Source organism: Pristiophorus japonicus, chromosome 2 (genome assembly GCF_044704955.1).
Source record: "Pristiophorus japonicus isolate sPriJap1 chromosome 2, sPriJap1.hap1, whole genome shotgun sequence".
NCBI classification, from domain to species: Eukaryota; Metazoa; Chordata; class Chondrichthyes; family Pristiophoridae; genus Pristiophorus; species Pristiophorus japonicus.
Genome location: NC_091978.1, coordinates 163,383,055 through 163,401,289, shown reverse-complemented (window position 1 = coordinate 163,401,289; position 18,235 = coordinate 163,383,055). Strand labels below are relative to the sequence as shown.

General features: G+C 44.2%; 1 protein-coding gene across 1 annotated transcript in view; it reads right to left on the bottom strand.

Annotated features, from left to right (window-relative positions):
• Nucleotides 1–18,235, bottom strand: part of gabrg1 (gamma-aminobutyric acid type A receptor subunit gamma1) — a 261,702-nt gene that overhangs the window by 141,125 nt on the left and 102,342 nt on the right. Inside the window, exon 2 of the mRNA XM_070863136.1 lies at nt 3,205–3,353. Within this exon, the coding sequence (XP_070719237.1) occupies nt 3,205–3,353 (149 nt within the window). The remainder of the gene's footprint in view (nt 1–3,204; nt 3,354–18,235) is intronic.

Below are 18,235 nucleotides of genomic sequence, written 5' to 3'. Positions count from 1 at the left end.
ACTACATATGCTGGACTGGTGACTGAAATGTATCCCTGAAACAGAGCTAACAACTATGTTTTGTAGAAAACAATCAAGTGCCTCCTGATTAAAGGGGGGGTCAGGGCACACTCCAAAAAATTTTCAGGTGCCCACTTGTTTTTTTTTGAGGGCATCAAAACACAAATTATACAAGTGCCCCCTGGCTAAAGGCGGGGGGTGGGGGGCACTAAAAACCAGCAAATTAAACAAATTAACCTTTAGACATTACAATCAAATTAAAATTTGGTTGCTGGGGGTGATGATACACTCTGGTCCCTCCGGCACCCAACTCTCGCAGAAGTCCGCGAGCGCTGTTAGCTAACAACTATTTGGTTGTAAACTAATAATCAAATGCCCCCTGATTAAAGGGGGGGGTCACACTCCAAAAACTTTTCAAATGTCCCCTTGTTTTTATTTTTTGGAGTGTGTCCGTCCCACCCCCCCCCCCCTTTAATCAGGGGGCAATTGATTTCTGATACAACTCAAAATAGTTGTTAGCAAACAGCGCTTGCGACCTTCCGCGAAAGGTGGGCACCGGAGTGACTGGAGTGCATCATCACCCCAGGCAACCAAATTTTACTTTGATATGTTTTATCTAAAGTTTAATTTGTTTATCGTGCTGGTTTTAGTGCTCGCGCCCCCCCCCCCGCCTTTTAGCCAGGGGGCACTTGTATAATTTGTGTTTTTAGTGCCCCCCAAAAAAAGCTAATAATGTGATTCAAGGTGTTTTTCTTTAATATAAGCAAGTGAGTCAATCAGTCAATGATTGGAGGAAGAAAAAGGATATTTATGGTACTAGCCCTGCTCTTTGAGGGATCCTCCAGCTGCACTCTGGCCCACTTCCTTTATATTCTCAGGTGCCACCATGTCCAGGAAGGCCTGTTCCTTTTGATTGATTGGTTTAAAATGAAGACGACCTCTTGTCTAGCTTTGACCTGCTCCCTCCTGTTTTGTCCTGCAAGCAGAGAACTTGTACTGAAATGTTGAATGTTTTAAGAATATTCAGACAAGTGGCCACCCTACATTGTAGCTGATGTGAGTAAATGAATATGTGTCATGCAATCAGGAAAGTAGTAAGCTTGCTTTGTGGGACATTTTTCAAAATGGTTAAACAACAACAGGTGCAGTTTGAAGTGGCAGTGATTGACAATATTGGCATGCATGTGCAGCTTGGAAAGAACTGTTTTGTGAGGGTTCAGCATGCAGTCTCACTCAGGGTGTTACAAGCTGAGAGGAATCTATCAGTGGCCTGCATACTTTGCCAATTGACTTGACGTAGAGCAATGCTAGCTACACTTACCTTAATAGACTTCCAGAGGCTATTAATATTTTTTCTCATCTGCTTCCAGGTCTTGGCACTTATCCTGAGAGCCACCTCCTATCAAGCAGCCAGCACATTTCTTCTGAGGAGGATGTGTGATTGACAAAACCACCTTTGCCTCGCTTTTTTTAAAAGAACCTCCAAACATATATCTGGGAATGGGGCTGATCTGGTCCCTCCTGTAACCATTTCTCATTTTCTGCTCAGCAACAATGAATGCACCACTTTAAAAGGCAGCTGGAGCGAAACAATTTCCTGACCCCGCTCACTCCGAGCTTCCATGAGATGCCCAGTCTAGGCCGAGAGCTTGGCGTGAATGCCTAGTGCTGGGTTTAGTAAAATTCCCCTAATATCTCTCTGTTCCCCTCCCATTAAACCAAAACAAATTAGAATGCAATTTCTTAATGACCAGCCATTGTTGTATGTTTTGCTGATTTGTTTTACATGTCTATGATATGCACCAGCAAGGCTTCTTGATATTTCAACATTCTTACTTAAATATTTTTGAGCTGAAAATTAATCTTTTTCAAATGATCTCTTGCTGTCTGAACACCAACCTTCTTAACTGCATTTGTCAAAATGGAACTGTTCTATGCATATAAAGATAAATAATAACACTGTTTGTATAGATAGCAGATTAATTCTGTTTCTGTTATTTTACTACATATTTGTTTGAATACTTAATAGTTAAATATTCAATTTTAAACCATAAGGAAAATGGCATTGTCTATTCAAATTGTGCCAAAATGTAATACAGTAATGGATTATTCTGCAATTAGATACATACTTGTTGCATTTTGCTACCACTGTGTCAATCTGCTGACATTAGAATTTTGGAACTTAAGGTGATTAATTTGATAACGTGTGAAATGATTTTTTTTTAAGGAGAATTCTGGAGGCTATCCCCCACGGATGATATACATTACTGACTCCTGAGTAACAAGAGCGTTTTCCATCCAACTGCATTCAAACCTCCAACTTGTGCGTATGGATTGTGCAACAGCACTAACTCATTGTAGCAGCTGCTTGCTGCTACTAAAATAAGCCAGTAACTGGTTCATCCACTAAACATAATTAGCTGCTGTAATATTATTGCAGAACTGTACAAATAAAGGAAGCAACGTGAAGTTTTGGGAAATATTTATTGCTCTCTGATCTATTACATCAGCACACCATCCGAATCTGTTGTTTCTGCCAGTATGGGTCAGCTGCTCAATAGTTTAGTCAGTTAGAGCCATCTGGGAACACTGAAAGTTTGGGATTTCTGACCTCAGTTATGGATGGGAAATCATGGGGGAATGCATTACATTATAATCACGGACCCGCCTTTTCACTGCAGGTTACTTGGATGCCCCCAAACCTGCCACGGTTAAACTGGAAGTAGGCATGTTGGCGGTGGGTTGAGGGTGCCTGTAACATTTCTACTAGTTTAGTGCCTCCCCAATGCTCTCCTACCTATCCTGGGGGGGGTGTGGGGGGAGGGAGCAGGAGAGAAACTTTCCCCCCAATGTTTCAGGCCGTTGATGAAAGGTAATCGACCTGAAACATTACCCCTGTTTCCCTCTCCACAGTTGCTGCCTGACTTGCTGCATATTTCTAGCATTTTCTTTTTTTATTTCAGATTTCCAACCTCTGTAGTATTTTTGCTTTTGTTTTTTGTGTATGTTGTATTGCGTGTCCCCCCTCCCCCGCCCCCAACTACATCTCGCAGCCCTTTAAAATTAAACTATGCTGTTGCCTGAGTGAATAAAATGTAATTTAATATTTAAAAAAAACATTGTTAATCCACTGAACTCCTGAAATAAGATACTAAAACTGACAGATTTCTTTTATTGCACTGTAGAACTAAGAAAACAACTTACCCCCTATATCCGGTCGAAGTTTGTTGTCATAGCCTTTCAATAAGTTGTTCAGAATATTGGTCACATCACTTTCATGGATTCTTGGTGCCAGGACCCATGTTCTATTCAACATTGTGTCTTCATAGTCTTCATCGTCTAGTTTGTTTGCACTAGACACATAAACAGTACACATTAGAAATAAGGTTAAGGGATAGAAAGAAAGTACAAAAAGAAATGACAATTATCCATCAATTTAGAGCAACATTATATAACATGATGCAGTGATCTTCTTGCCATTGTCCATCTATGTGATGCTCAAAGCCCCTAGATTTCAATTTTGGCTCAATGGGAAGTGCACAATATGTTAAAGAATGGCCTTGCATTCATATAGAAGCTTTTTAAGCATAGGATGATACAGCATAGAAAGAGGTTATTTAGACCATCGTGCCTGTGCCGGCTCTTTGAAAGTACTGTTCAATTAGTCCCACTACCCTGCTCTTTCCCTATAGCCCAGCAAATTTTTCCTTTTCAAGTATATATCCCATTCCCTTTTGAAATTTATTATTGAATCTGCTTCCACCATCATTTGAGGCAGTGCAATATAGATCATAACGCATTACATTAAAAAATAATTGTTTTAAGAACTATTTTAAAATAAGAACTTTGGTTACAGATCCATTTGTCAGGGGTAAACAGTTCACCACTTTTTTTCTATCAAAACCCCTCATCATTTTGTATATCTCTTAGTTCTCTCCTTAACTCTCTTTACTCTAAAGAGAACAAGTCCCTCATCCCTGGTATTATCCTGGAAATCCTTTTATGTACCCTCTCCAAGGCCTTGACATCCTTCCTAAAGTGTGGTGCTCAGAATTGTACATAAAACTCCAGCTGAGGCCTAACCAGTGTTTTGTAAAGGTTCAGCATGACTTCCCTTGTTTTTGTATTTAATGCCGCTATTCACAAAGCCAAGTATCCCTTATGCTTTCTTAACGGTTTTATCAACTTGTTTTTGTATTCCATGTATTCAAAGCTCCTCAGATAATGAAGCAATCTGTGCCCACATGCAACAGACCCGGACAACATTCTGACTTGGGCTGATAAGTGGCAAGGAACATTCACTCCACATAAGTACCAGGCAATGACCATCACTAACAAGCGAGAACCAATCCCCTCCCCTTGAAATTGAATGGAATTACCACCACCAAATCCACCACCATCAACATCCTGGGGGTCACCATTGATCAGAAACTTAACTGGAGCAGCCACATAAATACTGTGGCTATAAAAGCAAGTCAGAGACGGGGTATTCTGCAGCGAGCGACTCAGCTGCTGAACAATGTTTCCTCTAATTCATTTTGGCATCGGACAAGGGCCACACGGGCCATTCAAAATACCACACATGTACAGTCTTTACATTGAAAAGCCGGTAAGCCGGCTGCATGGAATCCCTGGAGCACTATGCAGCTGTCCAGCATAATGGGAATGTTGCTCCTGACTCCCCTATACCTTTCCGCCATCTACAAGGCATGTCAGGAGGGTGATGGAATACTCTCCACTTGCCTGGATGAGTGCAGCTCCAACAACACTCAAGAAGCTCGACCCCATCCAGGAAAAAGCAGCCTGCTTGATTGGCACCCCATCCACTACCTTAAACCTCTACCACCGAGAAGGACAAGGGCAGCAGGTGCATGGGAACATCACTATCTGCAAGTTCCCCTCCATGTCACACACCATCCTGATTTGGAAATATATCACTGTTGCTTCATCGTTGCTTGGTCAAAATCCTGGAACACCCTTCCTAACAGCACTGTGGGGGTACCTTCATCTCACGGACTGCAACGGTTCAAGGAGATGGCTCACTACCACCTCCTCTCGGGAAATGAGAGATGGCCAATAATGCTGGCCTTGGCAGTGACACTCATATCCCATGAATGAATTTCAAAATGCCCCTATTTACAAAACCAAGTATCCCATACACTTTGTTAACCAACATCAACTTGCCCTGCCACCTTCAAAGATTTGTGAATATGCAGTTGCAGGTCCCTCTACTCTTGCACCCGCTGCCCCCCAACCCCCCACCTCAAAATAGTATCATTTGGATTAAACTGCCTCTCCATGTTGTTTCTCCTTCACACTTATCAGCTTTAAATTACATCTTCTATGTGTCTGTCCATTTCACCAGCTTTCTATATTGTCCTGAAGTATACTACTACCTTGTTCACTATTTACTACATTGCCAAGTTTTGTATCATCCGCAAGTTTTGAAATTGTACTCCCTATACCCAAGTCCAGGTCACTTATATGTAAAAAGAAAAGCAATAGTCCAAATAGCGACCCCTGAGGAACCCCACAGTATACTTCTCTCCAGTCAGAAAAACATCCATTCATCATTGTTGGCAGAATGGCGCTTTGCTGCATGCTGCACAATCAGAAGAGGGGCAGCAGAACATGGAAGAGGAGGAAGGTGAGAAAATGCAACTGCCATCCCCAGGACATAGGAACAGATTTGTTCATCAAGATCTGATTAATAACATTGCACTGACATTGCTATCTCAACAAGGCATTTCCATCGGTTGTGTTGCTTTTCCATCAATCTTCACTGTTGCTGCATGTCATTCCCATATCTATCCTTAGCATAATTACTCCCCTTGGCTGTTTATATATTAATTACAAAAGGAAGTGTTGTGGCAATAAGGACTTGGGGGTCTACAAGGGGAGAGCCATTCCCAAGCACAGATAAAGTGCAAGGGCTTTGTGCACTCAAGTCGAGGGCCAGAGCACACAGTGCAAAGGCCAGTGGCACAAGACTTCGGGGCGAGTGATGTTGTGTGTGTATAATATAAATATACTCCCTGTACACTCAATGTACAGTTACATAAGGCTACTAGATGTACCTTCACACTGTATACACTATGCTTGTACCACCAGAGGGTGCAACTGGTGGAGACCTAGGGGTCACCTGTACACGACAGGTAACCAGGTATAAAAGGGAGCTTACCATGCTGTACCCTCACTCAGGAGCTGTAATAAATGGACTAAGATCACCACAGTTCAAGTATAATACCTTGCCTCGTGGAGTCATTACTAGAGTGCTTACAGACACAATAACTGGCAACGAAATTATGAATTTCCACACGAAAATGGCTAACCTTGGCACGTTTCAACAATTCACCAATGGGGAAGATTGGGAGGCCTTTGTGGAAAGACTCGAACACTTCTTTATTGCGAACGACCTGGCGGGAGACAACCCGACCTCGCTGGCGGATAAGTGTAGAGCTATCCTGCTCAGCAGTTGTGGGCCCATCGTCTATATCCTCATCAGGGACTTGCTAGCCCCAGCGAACACGATGACCAAAACATATACGGAGCTCATAACGATGATACAGGAACAACTCAAACCTAAAGAGAGCATCCTCACAGCCAGACACCGGTTCTACACCCACCGGCGGCCGGAAGGCCAGGAAATCTCAAAATAAGCTGCAGACCTGAGACGATTGGCTGTACCGTGTGATTTTGGCGACCACCTCACCGAAGCGCTGTGGGACATCTTCGTTATTGGAATCGGCCACGAGGGCCTTCTCCACAGGCTGCTCTCTGCCGATACCACGGTTACCCTGCAAAAGGCAATTAACGTGAGCCAGGGATTCATGATCTCAGCCTGCAATTCTAAGCAGATGACTCACCCCCAGGACTCTAACCCGGCAAGTAATGTGAACCGACTGGCGCCTTTTAGAGGCAATGCTGCTGCAAGCAGTCCCTCTCAGGGAAGAGAGAACAGAACCCCGAGTCCCGCAATCCTGAGTACGTCACATGGGGCCAACCGGCTAACCCCATGCTGGTGCTGTGGAGGAAATCACAGGGCCCACCAGTGCCACTATAAAGACTATACATACAAAGGCTGAAACACGAATGGCCACCTCCAGCGAATGTGCAAGAGAAATTGTACTCACCGAGTCGATGAAGTGTTAGCTGATCATCCGGACTCCAGCGTCGATGAAGAGAGAGTCCATGAGGCAGCTCAGCCCCACGATGAGGTGTACAGAGTGTTTACCTGCACCACTGAGAGTTCTCCGTTGAAAATGGAAGTCAAAATCAACGGTGTTCCAGTCACGATGGAGGTGGACACGGGCGATCCAGTCACTGATGAATCAGGCGACCTTTGAGAAGCTCTGGGACAATTCAGTCGAACGACCTAAAATGATCCCGATCCAAGTGAAGCTGCTCACCTACACAAATGACACCATCCCAGTCGTTGGCAGCGTGGATGTCCAGGTGTCCCATGACGGCACGATGCACAAGTTACCTATATGGATCATTGCTGGTGACGGTCCAATGCTGCTAGGAAGACGATGGATGAAAAAGATCCGTTGGAGCTGGGAAAACCTCCAACCTCCAGCGATCAACGTCCTCCGCAGCCCCAAAGTTGGATCAGCGCAGCAGCTGAAAAACCAGCCGCTCAACTCGACTGCGTGGAGACGACCCAGACCGCTCAACCCAATGGCGAGATGATCCAGCCGAAGCGACCCGATCTCACCTTCCAGGCTCCAGTGGCAGGACTCTGGAGGAAGAAAATCGGTGCAGAAGGGAACTTCCCTGCTTCCGTGACAGAACCTGGGAAAAAAGGATCACCGCAGCCTACCTCGTAGAGAGAAAGTAGATGGCGCCCGCACCACGAGGTGAAGTGCCTGAAGTAAAGATAGCGGCAGCCAGACCACGAGGGGCAGCATTGATGGAGCAACATGTGATGCCGAGCAGCGCATCGGATTGGGGTAAAGATTGCAAGGCCCTCTTAAAGGAGACCGGTAACACATCATAATTAAAGGGACAGTTCCACACTTTATACAGCGATGCCGGTGATACATATGTAAGAGATGTAACTGACAAATTCAAGTTTGTAAATGTAACTAACCATGATAAGTCGGGCGATTGCGGTCGGAACCAATGTAGTGTGAGACTAAATGAAGTAATGATGTGCGATGCCGGGTTCTACATGCATGCTGACAAAACCAAGGGCAACCTCCCGTCAGAAGCACCCAGGTCCAGCGGGCTACCCGGCCATGTAGCCTGCGCCTCTGGGACCAAAGTGATGCCCCAGGGAGCGTGGCCACAGACAGAGGGAGCATACCAGCTGCAGGGCCAGCAATCAGCAGATGGCAAAGGCACCACTACGGACACCCTGCCCCTGATCGGCTCTATCTCTCTGGCCACCAGGGCCAGTACCGGGAGCAAGGGGCTAGCACCCTCCAGCTTTCCCAACGAGACCTGGGATGACCAGGCCCCCACCATCGCTGAAGGGCAGCAGGGAGACACCGCAGCTCTCAAAGGAGGACAGGGAGGACACACACTCCTGTGGCTCTGCCCACCACTAAGCAATGGCAAAGGCCCTGAAACTCAGCCAGGTGAGCGATCCGAGCCCACGCAGCTGGAAGGGGTTGCAGCGCCGCCATCAGACAACCTGGACACAGTCTGGTCACTCTGTCACTAGCGAGATCACCTACCTGCACCTACACAACCCAGGGGCAAGTCTGTGATACCACATATGTACCTTACCTGTAAAATGTACTTGTTCCACTACTGCAGAATCCAAACAGTGATGTAAATAATCCTATGGTTTTTTTTGTTCCTTCTTTCTGTACATGTATGCATATGCAGATGTTGAGCCACACACATGGTCTATGTATGGGGGGGGTGGGGCTGGGGGGGATGGATGGATGTAGCCATGGACACACATGGATCAAACCTAGAACCCACTCAACTCCCACTGCAACCTCCAACCGTCCACTGCTGACCATTTCCAAATGTTGTGGCAATAAGGACTTGGGGGTCAACAGGGAGAGAGCCAAGCCAAAGCATAGACAAGGTGCAAGGGCTTTGGGCACACAAGTCTAGGGCCAGAGCACACAATGCAAAAGCCAGTGGCACAAGACTTGACTTAGGGGAGAGTGATATATATAACATAATTATACTCCCTGTACACTCAATGTACAGTTACATAAGACTACTGGATGTATCTTCACACTGTGTACAATGTGCTTGTACTACCAGAGGGTGCAACTGGTGGAGACCTAGGGGTCACCTGTACACGACAGGTAACCAGGTATAAAAGGGAGCGCACCATGCTGTACCCTCACTCAGGAGCTATAATAAATGGACTAAGGTAACCACCATTCAAGTACAATACCTCACCTCGTGGAGTCATTACGACAGTGCTTACAGACACAATAGAAGGTAACTGATTGTCAAACATTAGAGCAATTAAATGTTGCTATTTATATAATAATGTGCACAGGGAATATAGGGTAACTTAGTATGTGCGAGCAGCATGGAGCTTTTTACCCTCTGCAGGTCAGTGGATTAAATCAAAATTAATGGATGAACAATGATGTACTAGCATAACATCCTTTACTTTGTGCACTGATCATGGGGCTAGCGGCAAGGTCTGCAGAATAATTCCTTGATGCTTTGCTGGTACTCGAGCCCTATATTCTCCTGCTGTCTTTCAATTGCTGCAGCAAAATCCTGTGTGGCTGTCAGGAGGTTTAATAAGTTCCATCACAGCAATTGTGCAAACCAATATGCTACCACATTATCGGCCGTGATTTGAGAAGCAGGCACTTGTTTAGTACGGCCCACAGGCTTTTGCTTAAGGGTGAGACCTAGCTATGTGAGCACAGAGTGATGATCTATGTTTTACTTGTATTCTGAATCCCCCATTTATGATTCTGTGCATTCTTGTTGCAAATAAATTAAAGCTGTTAGCTATGACATCTTGAATTCTCACCACATTGAATAACCAATATACGAACATGAGAAAGTAGAGAACTGCCAAAGACCACTGCCTGATTGGTTCCAGTATCGAGGAAATAGCAAAGGAAATGTTTTTTTTTCTGGAAATTGGGACCGCTCAGTTCCCAAGTGCAGCAAAGAGGAAGAAGGGGCAGAGATGGGGAAATGAGGTGTCTTTCCTTACTACACTGCTCTGGAATTTGTGGGGCTTCAATGGATTGTAACTGGGCCTGAACCTGAAGTAGGCGATGTTTCTGGCATTCCACCTCACTTTATTCTGCGTTGGTCTGTTGGACGCCCAAGCAAAGTGGTTTCTGAAAAAACCTGGGCTTTGCATGGGACCCACATGGACCAATGCAGACAGACAGACAGAAGAGGAGGACTAGGCAGGTAGTGCAGGAGACCACTAAGTCCATCTTGCTCTCCAACCAATACTCTGTTCTGAGTAACGGTGGGGGAGATGGTAGCTCTGGGAAGTGCAGCCAGAGCCAAGTCCACGACACCATGGGTGGCTCAGCTGCATGGGGGGGGGGGAGGGAGAAGAATGGAAAAGCTATATGGGGTAGGGGTTTCAAAAGTCAGGGGATCAGACAGGCATTTCTGCGGCCGAAGACGTGACTCCAGGATTGTATGTTGCCTCCCAGGTGCCAGGGTCAAGGATGTCACTGAGAGGCTGCAGGGCATTCTGGGGGGAAAGGGTGAACAGCCAGAGGTTGTGGTCCACATCGGTACCAATGACATAGGTAGGAAGAGGGATGAGGTCCTGCAGGCAGAGTTTAGGGAGCTAGGTGAGAGATTAAAAAGCAGGACCTCAAAGGTAGTAATCTCCAGATTACTTCCAGTGCCACGAGCTCATGAGTACAGAAATAGGAGGACAGAGCAGATGAATACATGGCTGGAGAGATGGTGCAGGCCTTCAATCCCATCAATTTCCCCAACACAATTTCCCGACTAATAAAGATTTCCCTCAGTTTCTCCTCCTTACTAGACCCTCTGACCCCTTTTATATCCGGAAGGTTGTTGGTGTCCTCCTGAGTGAATACCGAACCAAAGTACTTGTTCAATTGGTCTGCCATTTCTTTGTTCCCCGTTATGACTTCCCCTGATTCTGACTGCAGGGGACCTACGTTTGTCTTTACTAACCTTTTTCTCTTTACATACCTATAAAAACTTTTGCAATCCACCTTAATGTTCCCTGCAAGCTTCTTCTCGTACTCCATTTTCCCTGCCCTAATCAAACCCTTTGTCCTCCTCTGCTGAGTTCTTAATTTCTCCCAGTCCACGGGTTCGCTGCTATTTCTGGCCAATTTGTATGCCGCTTCCTTGGCTTTAATACTATCCCTGATTTCCCTTGATAGCCACGGTTGAGCCACCTTCCCTTTTTTATTTTTACGCCAGACAGGAATGTACAATTGTTGTAGTTCATCCATGCGGTCTCTAAATGTCTGCCATTGCCCATCCACAGTCAACCCCTTAAGTATCATTTGCCAATCTATCCTAGCCAATTCACGCCTCATACCTTCAAAGTTACCCTTCTTTAAGTTCTGGACAATGGTCTCTGAATTAACTGTTTCATTCTCCATCCTAATGCAGAATTCCACCATATTATGGTCACTCTTCCCCAAGGGGCCTCGCACAATGAGATTGCTAATTAATCCTCTCTCATTACACAACACCCAGTTAAAGCTTAATTTTTGTTGGTGAAGGATTCAGCCAGCCAACAGAGAGACTTTGGAAGTTTCTGTCTTTGAAAAACAGCTACAAAAATCTGAGGTAAAATGCAGCTCACGGTGTGAACAGCTAGAGATTAAAATGGCAGGTGTAATGGGATATTTGGGTGAATATAGACACGACCGGGGATGTTTTAAGGCAGATGTGGATCGGCTAGAAATGTATTTCACTGCAAATAACATAATCAAAGTTCCAGACAATGCAGTCCAGAACCAGGCTGTGTTGGAACGTAAGAGAGCGATCTTCTTATCGGAGGCAGGTCCAGCATTGTGCGAAACCCTTGTAAATCTGCTTGTGTCTGACGAGCCAAAGGACAAAATGCTTAAAGAGATTTTAACGAAGCTGGAGCAGCACTATAACCCCAAACCGTTAGAAATTGCTGAAAGCTATTGTTTCGGGATTTGGAATCAAAAGGTTGATGAAAGTATCGGTGAATACATCATAGCATTAAAAAAGCTATCGATGCACTGTATTTTTGGAAACTTTCAAAACCGAGCATTACGGGATCGTTTTGTTTGTGGGGTAAAAAATTATGCAATCAGAAGGAAGTTATTGACGACGGATGACTTGACTTTTGAGATTGCTTGTCAGACAGCGAGGTCAATGGGCATGGCCGAACAATATTCCCGAGAATTAAATAATGATTAGGGTTGTCAGTCAACTGAGGTAAATCACCTGCAGGTTCAAAGTAAAAGACAGGCATGGCCGAAAGTCTCAGAAACTGGAAATTCTACCAGAGCGTCGAAGTCATGCTATAGGTGCCTGGGACAACACATTGCTCAAAGTTGTCCATACATGAAGGCAGAATGTTCCTTCTGCAGAAAGTCTGGGCATCTGGCGAAGGCATGCCGACTGAAGGATAAACCAGCTTTTAAAGCTAAGAGTCCAGCGTTCAAAGCTATGAGTAGAAATCCAAAGAGACTACACAGCATGGAAGAACAACAACAGGACGAGGAGATGTTAGAGTTACACGTCATCAGGAGCACGAGGTTAACGGACAGCAATTTGGAAAGCATCAAAATCCACATAGATGTTGCGGGATTCAAGATACCAATGGAAATTGACATGGGTGCATCCATGAGTGTAGTACCGGAGTCACTGTACCGTGACAAATTGCGTGATTTCTAACTGGAGAAATCCAAGATAGAGCTGCGAGGCTACTCGGGAGAGAAAATTCCTGTGGTAGGTCGTATCACCGTACCAGTGAAATATAAAGATCAATTTCAGAACTTGTCTCTAATAGTAGTGAAAGGAGACAAGTCTGCCTTACTAGGAAGAAATTGGTTGAGCTCACTGAAGCTGGATTGGAATAAGATTTTCTGTGTGGAAGCGAGATTTTCATCAACGGATGAGGTTATCAAGCAGTAGCCGAAGGTGTTCTGTGAAACGGACAGTCTGATCCAAGGCTTCAAGTCAAGTGTCAGGGTACAGAAGGACGCTAGATCGGTTTACGACAAGCCACATTCCGTACCATATGCACTCAAGGAGAAAGTTGAGCAAGAACTCAAAAGACTAGAGACTGAGAACATTATTTGTAAGATAGATTGATGTAATTGGGCTACACCCATTGTTGTTGTATCTAACTCCGATGGCAAGGTAAGATTGTGTGGTGATTATAAAGTAACCGTAAACCAGGTTCTAGAGGGTAATGTCCCCAATACATTGCCGAATATAGAAGATTTGTTCACAACACTGACAGGTGGTCAGATCTTCTCAAAACTGGACCTTTCGAATGCCTACTTACAGCTTAAACTAGATGAGGAGTCCAAGTCATGTTTGACTATAAATACTCATCTAGGCCTATATCAATTTAATACTCACTGTTTGTATTGTCTTTCGCCCCTGCCATATTCCAAGGGGTGATGAACCAGATTTTGCAAGGTATTGAAGGGGTAGTATGTTATTTGGATGACATACTAATTTCAGCACTAAATAAGCAAATTCATAATAACATATTGAATGAAGTCCTCAAACGGTTAGAGAAGCACAGAGTACGAATGTCTGCTCGTAAGTGTGAGTTATTTAAAAACTCAGTGAGTACTTAGGGTACAGAGTAGACAAAGATGGTTTACATCCAACCATGGAAAAATTGGATGCAATTAGAAATGCACCCACTCCCAGGAATGTCACTGAACTTCGTTCATTCGTGGGTCTTTTGAACTATTATGGGAAGTTCCTACCAAATTTGGCTACAGTATTACATCCATTGAATGAACTTTTGAAAAAACAGGCCCATTGGAAGTGGTCAAAAGAATGCGATACAGCATTCAAGGAGTGTAAAAGCAAATTGGTAGAGAGCACCATGTTAATTCACTATGACATATCTAAGGAGATTAAGCTAGCATGTGATGCCTCTCCGTATGGAGCTGGGGCAGTAATCTCTCATGTATTAAGTAGTGGGGAGGAGAGACCAATTGCTTTTGCTTCACGCACTCTCGGTGCCAGTGAGAGTAATTATGGGCAAATTGAAAGGGAAGCTTTAGGATTAATTTTTGGGGTCAAGAAGTTTCACAAATACTTGTATGGTCATAAGTTTACCATCGTTACGGACCATAAGCCCCTAACAGCAATCCTCCATCCAAAGTCCCCAGTTCCAATCTTAGCTGCAGCCCGAATGCGGAGATGGGCTTTGATTTTGTCAGCATATACATATGATATTGAATACAGACGATCAGCTGATCACAGTAATGCTGATGCAATGTCTAGATTGCCTTCCCCATCACAAATTACACCCGATAGGGAAGAAGTGTTTTATTTTTTATACATTGATCAACTGCCAGTCACAGCTGAAGAGATTGGTAGAGCAACCAAACGTGACCCAGTGATGTCAAAGGTGTATGAGTATATTGCAAATGGATGGCCAAACCAGGTAACAGACAAAGATACACATCCATTCTTCATTTGTAGGAATGAATTATCAGTCGATAAAGATTGTATCATGTAGGGTGCAAGAGTGGTTATACCAAATAAATTCAGGTCCAAATTATTAGGAGACCTCCATGACCAGCATCTGAGAATGTGCTTGACCAAGAGTTTTGCAAGCAGTTATTTATGGTGGCTAGGTCTTGATAAAGATATAGAGTCCATCGTGAGGCAGTGTATGACATGTCAATCGGTAAGCAAGCAACCACCACCAGTACCATTACAGCCATGGAAATGGCCTCCCAGAGTGTGGCAAAGGCTACATATTGATTTTGCTGAGTTAGAAGGACAACAATTGTTCATTGTGATTGATAGCCATTCGAAGTGGGTGTTTCCAATGTGGAAAATAACAACAAGTAAAACATTGGACATTTTGCAAAAATTATTTTCTGCATTTGGCCTCCCTGAAGAAATTGTTTCGGATAATGGACCACAATTTCGTTCAGAAGAATTTGCACAATTCACAAGAAAAAATGGTATGAAACATACCAAGTGTCCACCATACCATCCTGCTTCGAATGGTGCAGCAGAGCGCACTGTACAAATTATAAAACGTGCCCTCATAAAACAAATGTTAGATCCTAATCCAAGGAAACGACAGTTGTCATTGGATCACAAGTTGGCTAATTTTTTGATTACATATCGAAATACTCCTCATACAACTACTGGTAGAACACCAGCAGAGTTGTTTCTCAAACGACAGCCACGAACCAGATTCTCATTGTTAAAGCCAAGTTTGGCACCGTCTGTAGAAGAGACACAATTAAGACAGAAAGAGAATCATGATAGAGGTAATGTAAAAGAGAGAAGTGTGGAATTAAACCAGAAGGTGAGAGTGAAGAACCATCACCATAAATGGTTAAAATGGTTACCAGGAAAAGTGGTGAAAATATGTGGTCCTCGCACATATTTGGCAAAGATGTTTGATAATGGACACGTTAGGTTTGTACATATTGATCATATTTTACCTACAGACATGGAAGGAGTTGAAGGTGGGAATGATTCAATTATTTCTGACTCATCAGATAGTTTTGATACACCAGTAGCAAATCCTAAATTCAATGTATTGGAAACAAATCCAGGAGAGAATCAGAATGAAAGTCTGAGTGCGAGTCAGGAAAACAAAGAGCCTGAAGTTAGAGTGAGTTCAAATGAAAATCAAGGAAATCCTGTGGAGGAAAACGTTCCTCACGATGAGCCTCGAATGAGTTTAGATTCGACACCATGTTTGGAAGGTTCTGTTCGAGATCGAAGGTATCCTCTTCGAAACAGAAAATAAGTGGTGAAGTTAAATTTTTAAATATGGAAAATAATAAGTTTATATCCTGTGTTATGTTGAAACATGAAAGTTATGTATGATGTTTGTTATGATGGCTTCTTCATTAAGGAGGGAGAAGTGTAATGTCTGTCAGCTTGTAATGTTTATAGCTCCACACTGTGGATGTGGATGTATTGTGTACTTGCAATTGCAGATTTAATCATTAAAACAGAACTCGGCGCTTTCCGGAGACTTCCGAGAGAGCTGCCTTCATGATAGGAGCTGTGTGTGCTGTGCTCTGTGAATATATCACAGGCAGCAATTCTATTATGGAAGATACAAGGGTCATTAGTTGTTAAAATTAATGTGATATGTGTGCTATGTTTATGGATAAATTTCTTATTGGAGTTTGAAATATTTTGTGGTCTCTCTCATTTTAGCTTTGTGCCCAGGAGGATGCTGTGATATGGCATAACACAGGGATGGTATGCTGGACATGTGGTGAGCATGTGGGGTTTAAGTCATCCTGGTGTGAGGCTGGAGGTCTGTTTGGAGAAAGTGGCAGAGTTCTGTGACCATCACCTTTGTGATGCGGAGCCATCTAATACAAAGCTCCTCGCTTAATTGAAGGTAGGAGAGGTGCTGTCAGAATAACCTTAGAAGGTAAGGCCTCCTGGTGCCTCTTCATCCCTCTGTGCATATATTCCTGTATTTCTGGCTGGCATAAAACCTGGAGGGTGAGGTGGCATACTAGTATAGCTCCCATTAATATTGCCAAGTGTAGTAGTTTGAATCTTTGAACAATAAATGTCGCCACTTTGCACTTGCCAGAAGACTGCTGATAAAAAAGAACCTTGAAATTATTCATACAAACTGATCCACTCGCTGAAACTGACAAGAAACCACTGAAACTAACCTGCCCTGACAGATACGAGTGATTAATGCGGATGCCTTTAAATAACATGCTGGAGCTGCATTCATGTTGCTGTACACTGCTCTCCCTTTAGTTGTCTGGTCAAGGCGCAAAGATAAGTGACCAGACTTAATTTAGCAGATCTAGCACCTAGTGAGCATTGCACACACAATGATTACATTTTAGTCTCTTGAACACTCTGACTTCAACTTAACTCTATTTATTTGGGAGATCTCAGACAGCCATGTGGAGCTTAAGATGGCGTTCCTTCACAGACCCTCTCTCTTAATACAGCTCCCGATACCTTCCAGTAGAGGGCACTATACATTATCTCGTTACACCTTTCCTTTCATAAGAAACAACAATTAATTATAATTAGCTTCAAGATAAACTGGTAGTTAACTTCTTACGAATACATGTATTAACCAACTGCAAGTTTAACAACAACAAAACTTATCTTATTAATTCTTTATCCAAGTGTCCCGTGTCTATGGTTTCATATTTCTGTACTTAGTGCTGCAGGTATTTGGGTGTTGTGCAGATTCTGCTGCTTCTCAAACTGGTTGTTTCAGTGGTGTTCTGTGCACTGATCACTTTAGTCCCTTTATCAGTGTTCTGAAGGGAAATATGAGGCAACATATCCCTGTTTTCACATGTTGTCGTTGAAGTGTTGTTTCGCATGTTAGTTGGCTGTGTTGGCAGCGGATTGTCTGTGGGAGTCACTGTTCAGTCCTGCCAGTAAACGGATTCTCTGGCACATCGAAGAGCGCTCTCGATGCCAGTGTGAGCAGCATGAAGTCACTGATGAATGTCGATCTCAGGGATTTTGGTATGACACAGCGAAAGACTTTGAAGACTTTGCCATCCTGTGTTGTGAGTTCATCACGAACTTTGAAGTATGCATGCGTTTCAGGCGGGCATTCATGTGTCGTTTCTGGCCATCCCGTTGTGATTGCAGTTGCGCATTGTATGGTAGTCAGTCCTTGTTTGGAGAGTGGGAGAAAGTCCATTATGTGGATGCATTCCACTGCAATTTCTGGTGGTGATTTCTCCATGTTTTTGAAGTATGCGCGCGCGAGGGTGTCTGCTATGTATAGCATGGAGACCCTGACCTGCGTGAGAACACTAGCGGAAGATCAGGACCATAAAAGGAGCAGTGAGCGGCGGCCAGTAGCAGCATGAAGGCCCCGACCTGCGTGAGAACACCAGCGGCAGGTCGGGGCCATAAAAGGAGTGGCGAGCAGTGGCCTGGGAGCAGCGTGGAGGCCCCGGGAGAAGCGTGGAGGCCCTGGGAGCAACGTGGAGGCCACTGCAAGGTACAGCGTGAGCTGGTGCAGGAGATCGACAGCAGTGAAAAGTGAAGTCATCAAGGTCCAGGTCGGTGATTGGAGCATGGGCAAATATAATAGGAGCAGCGAGAGACTGTGGAGGGATGTGATCGG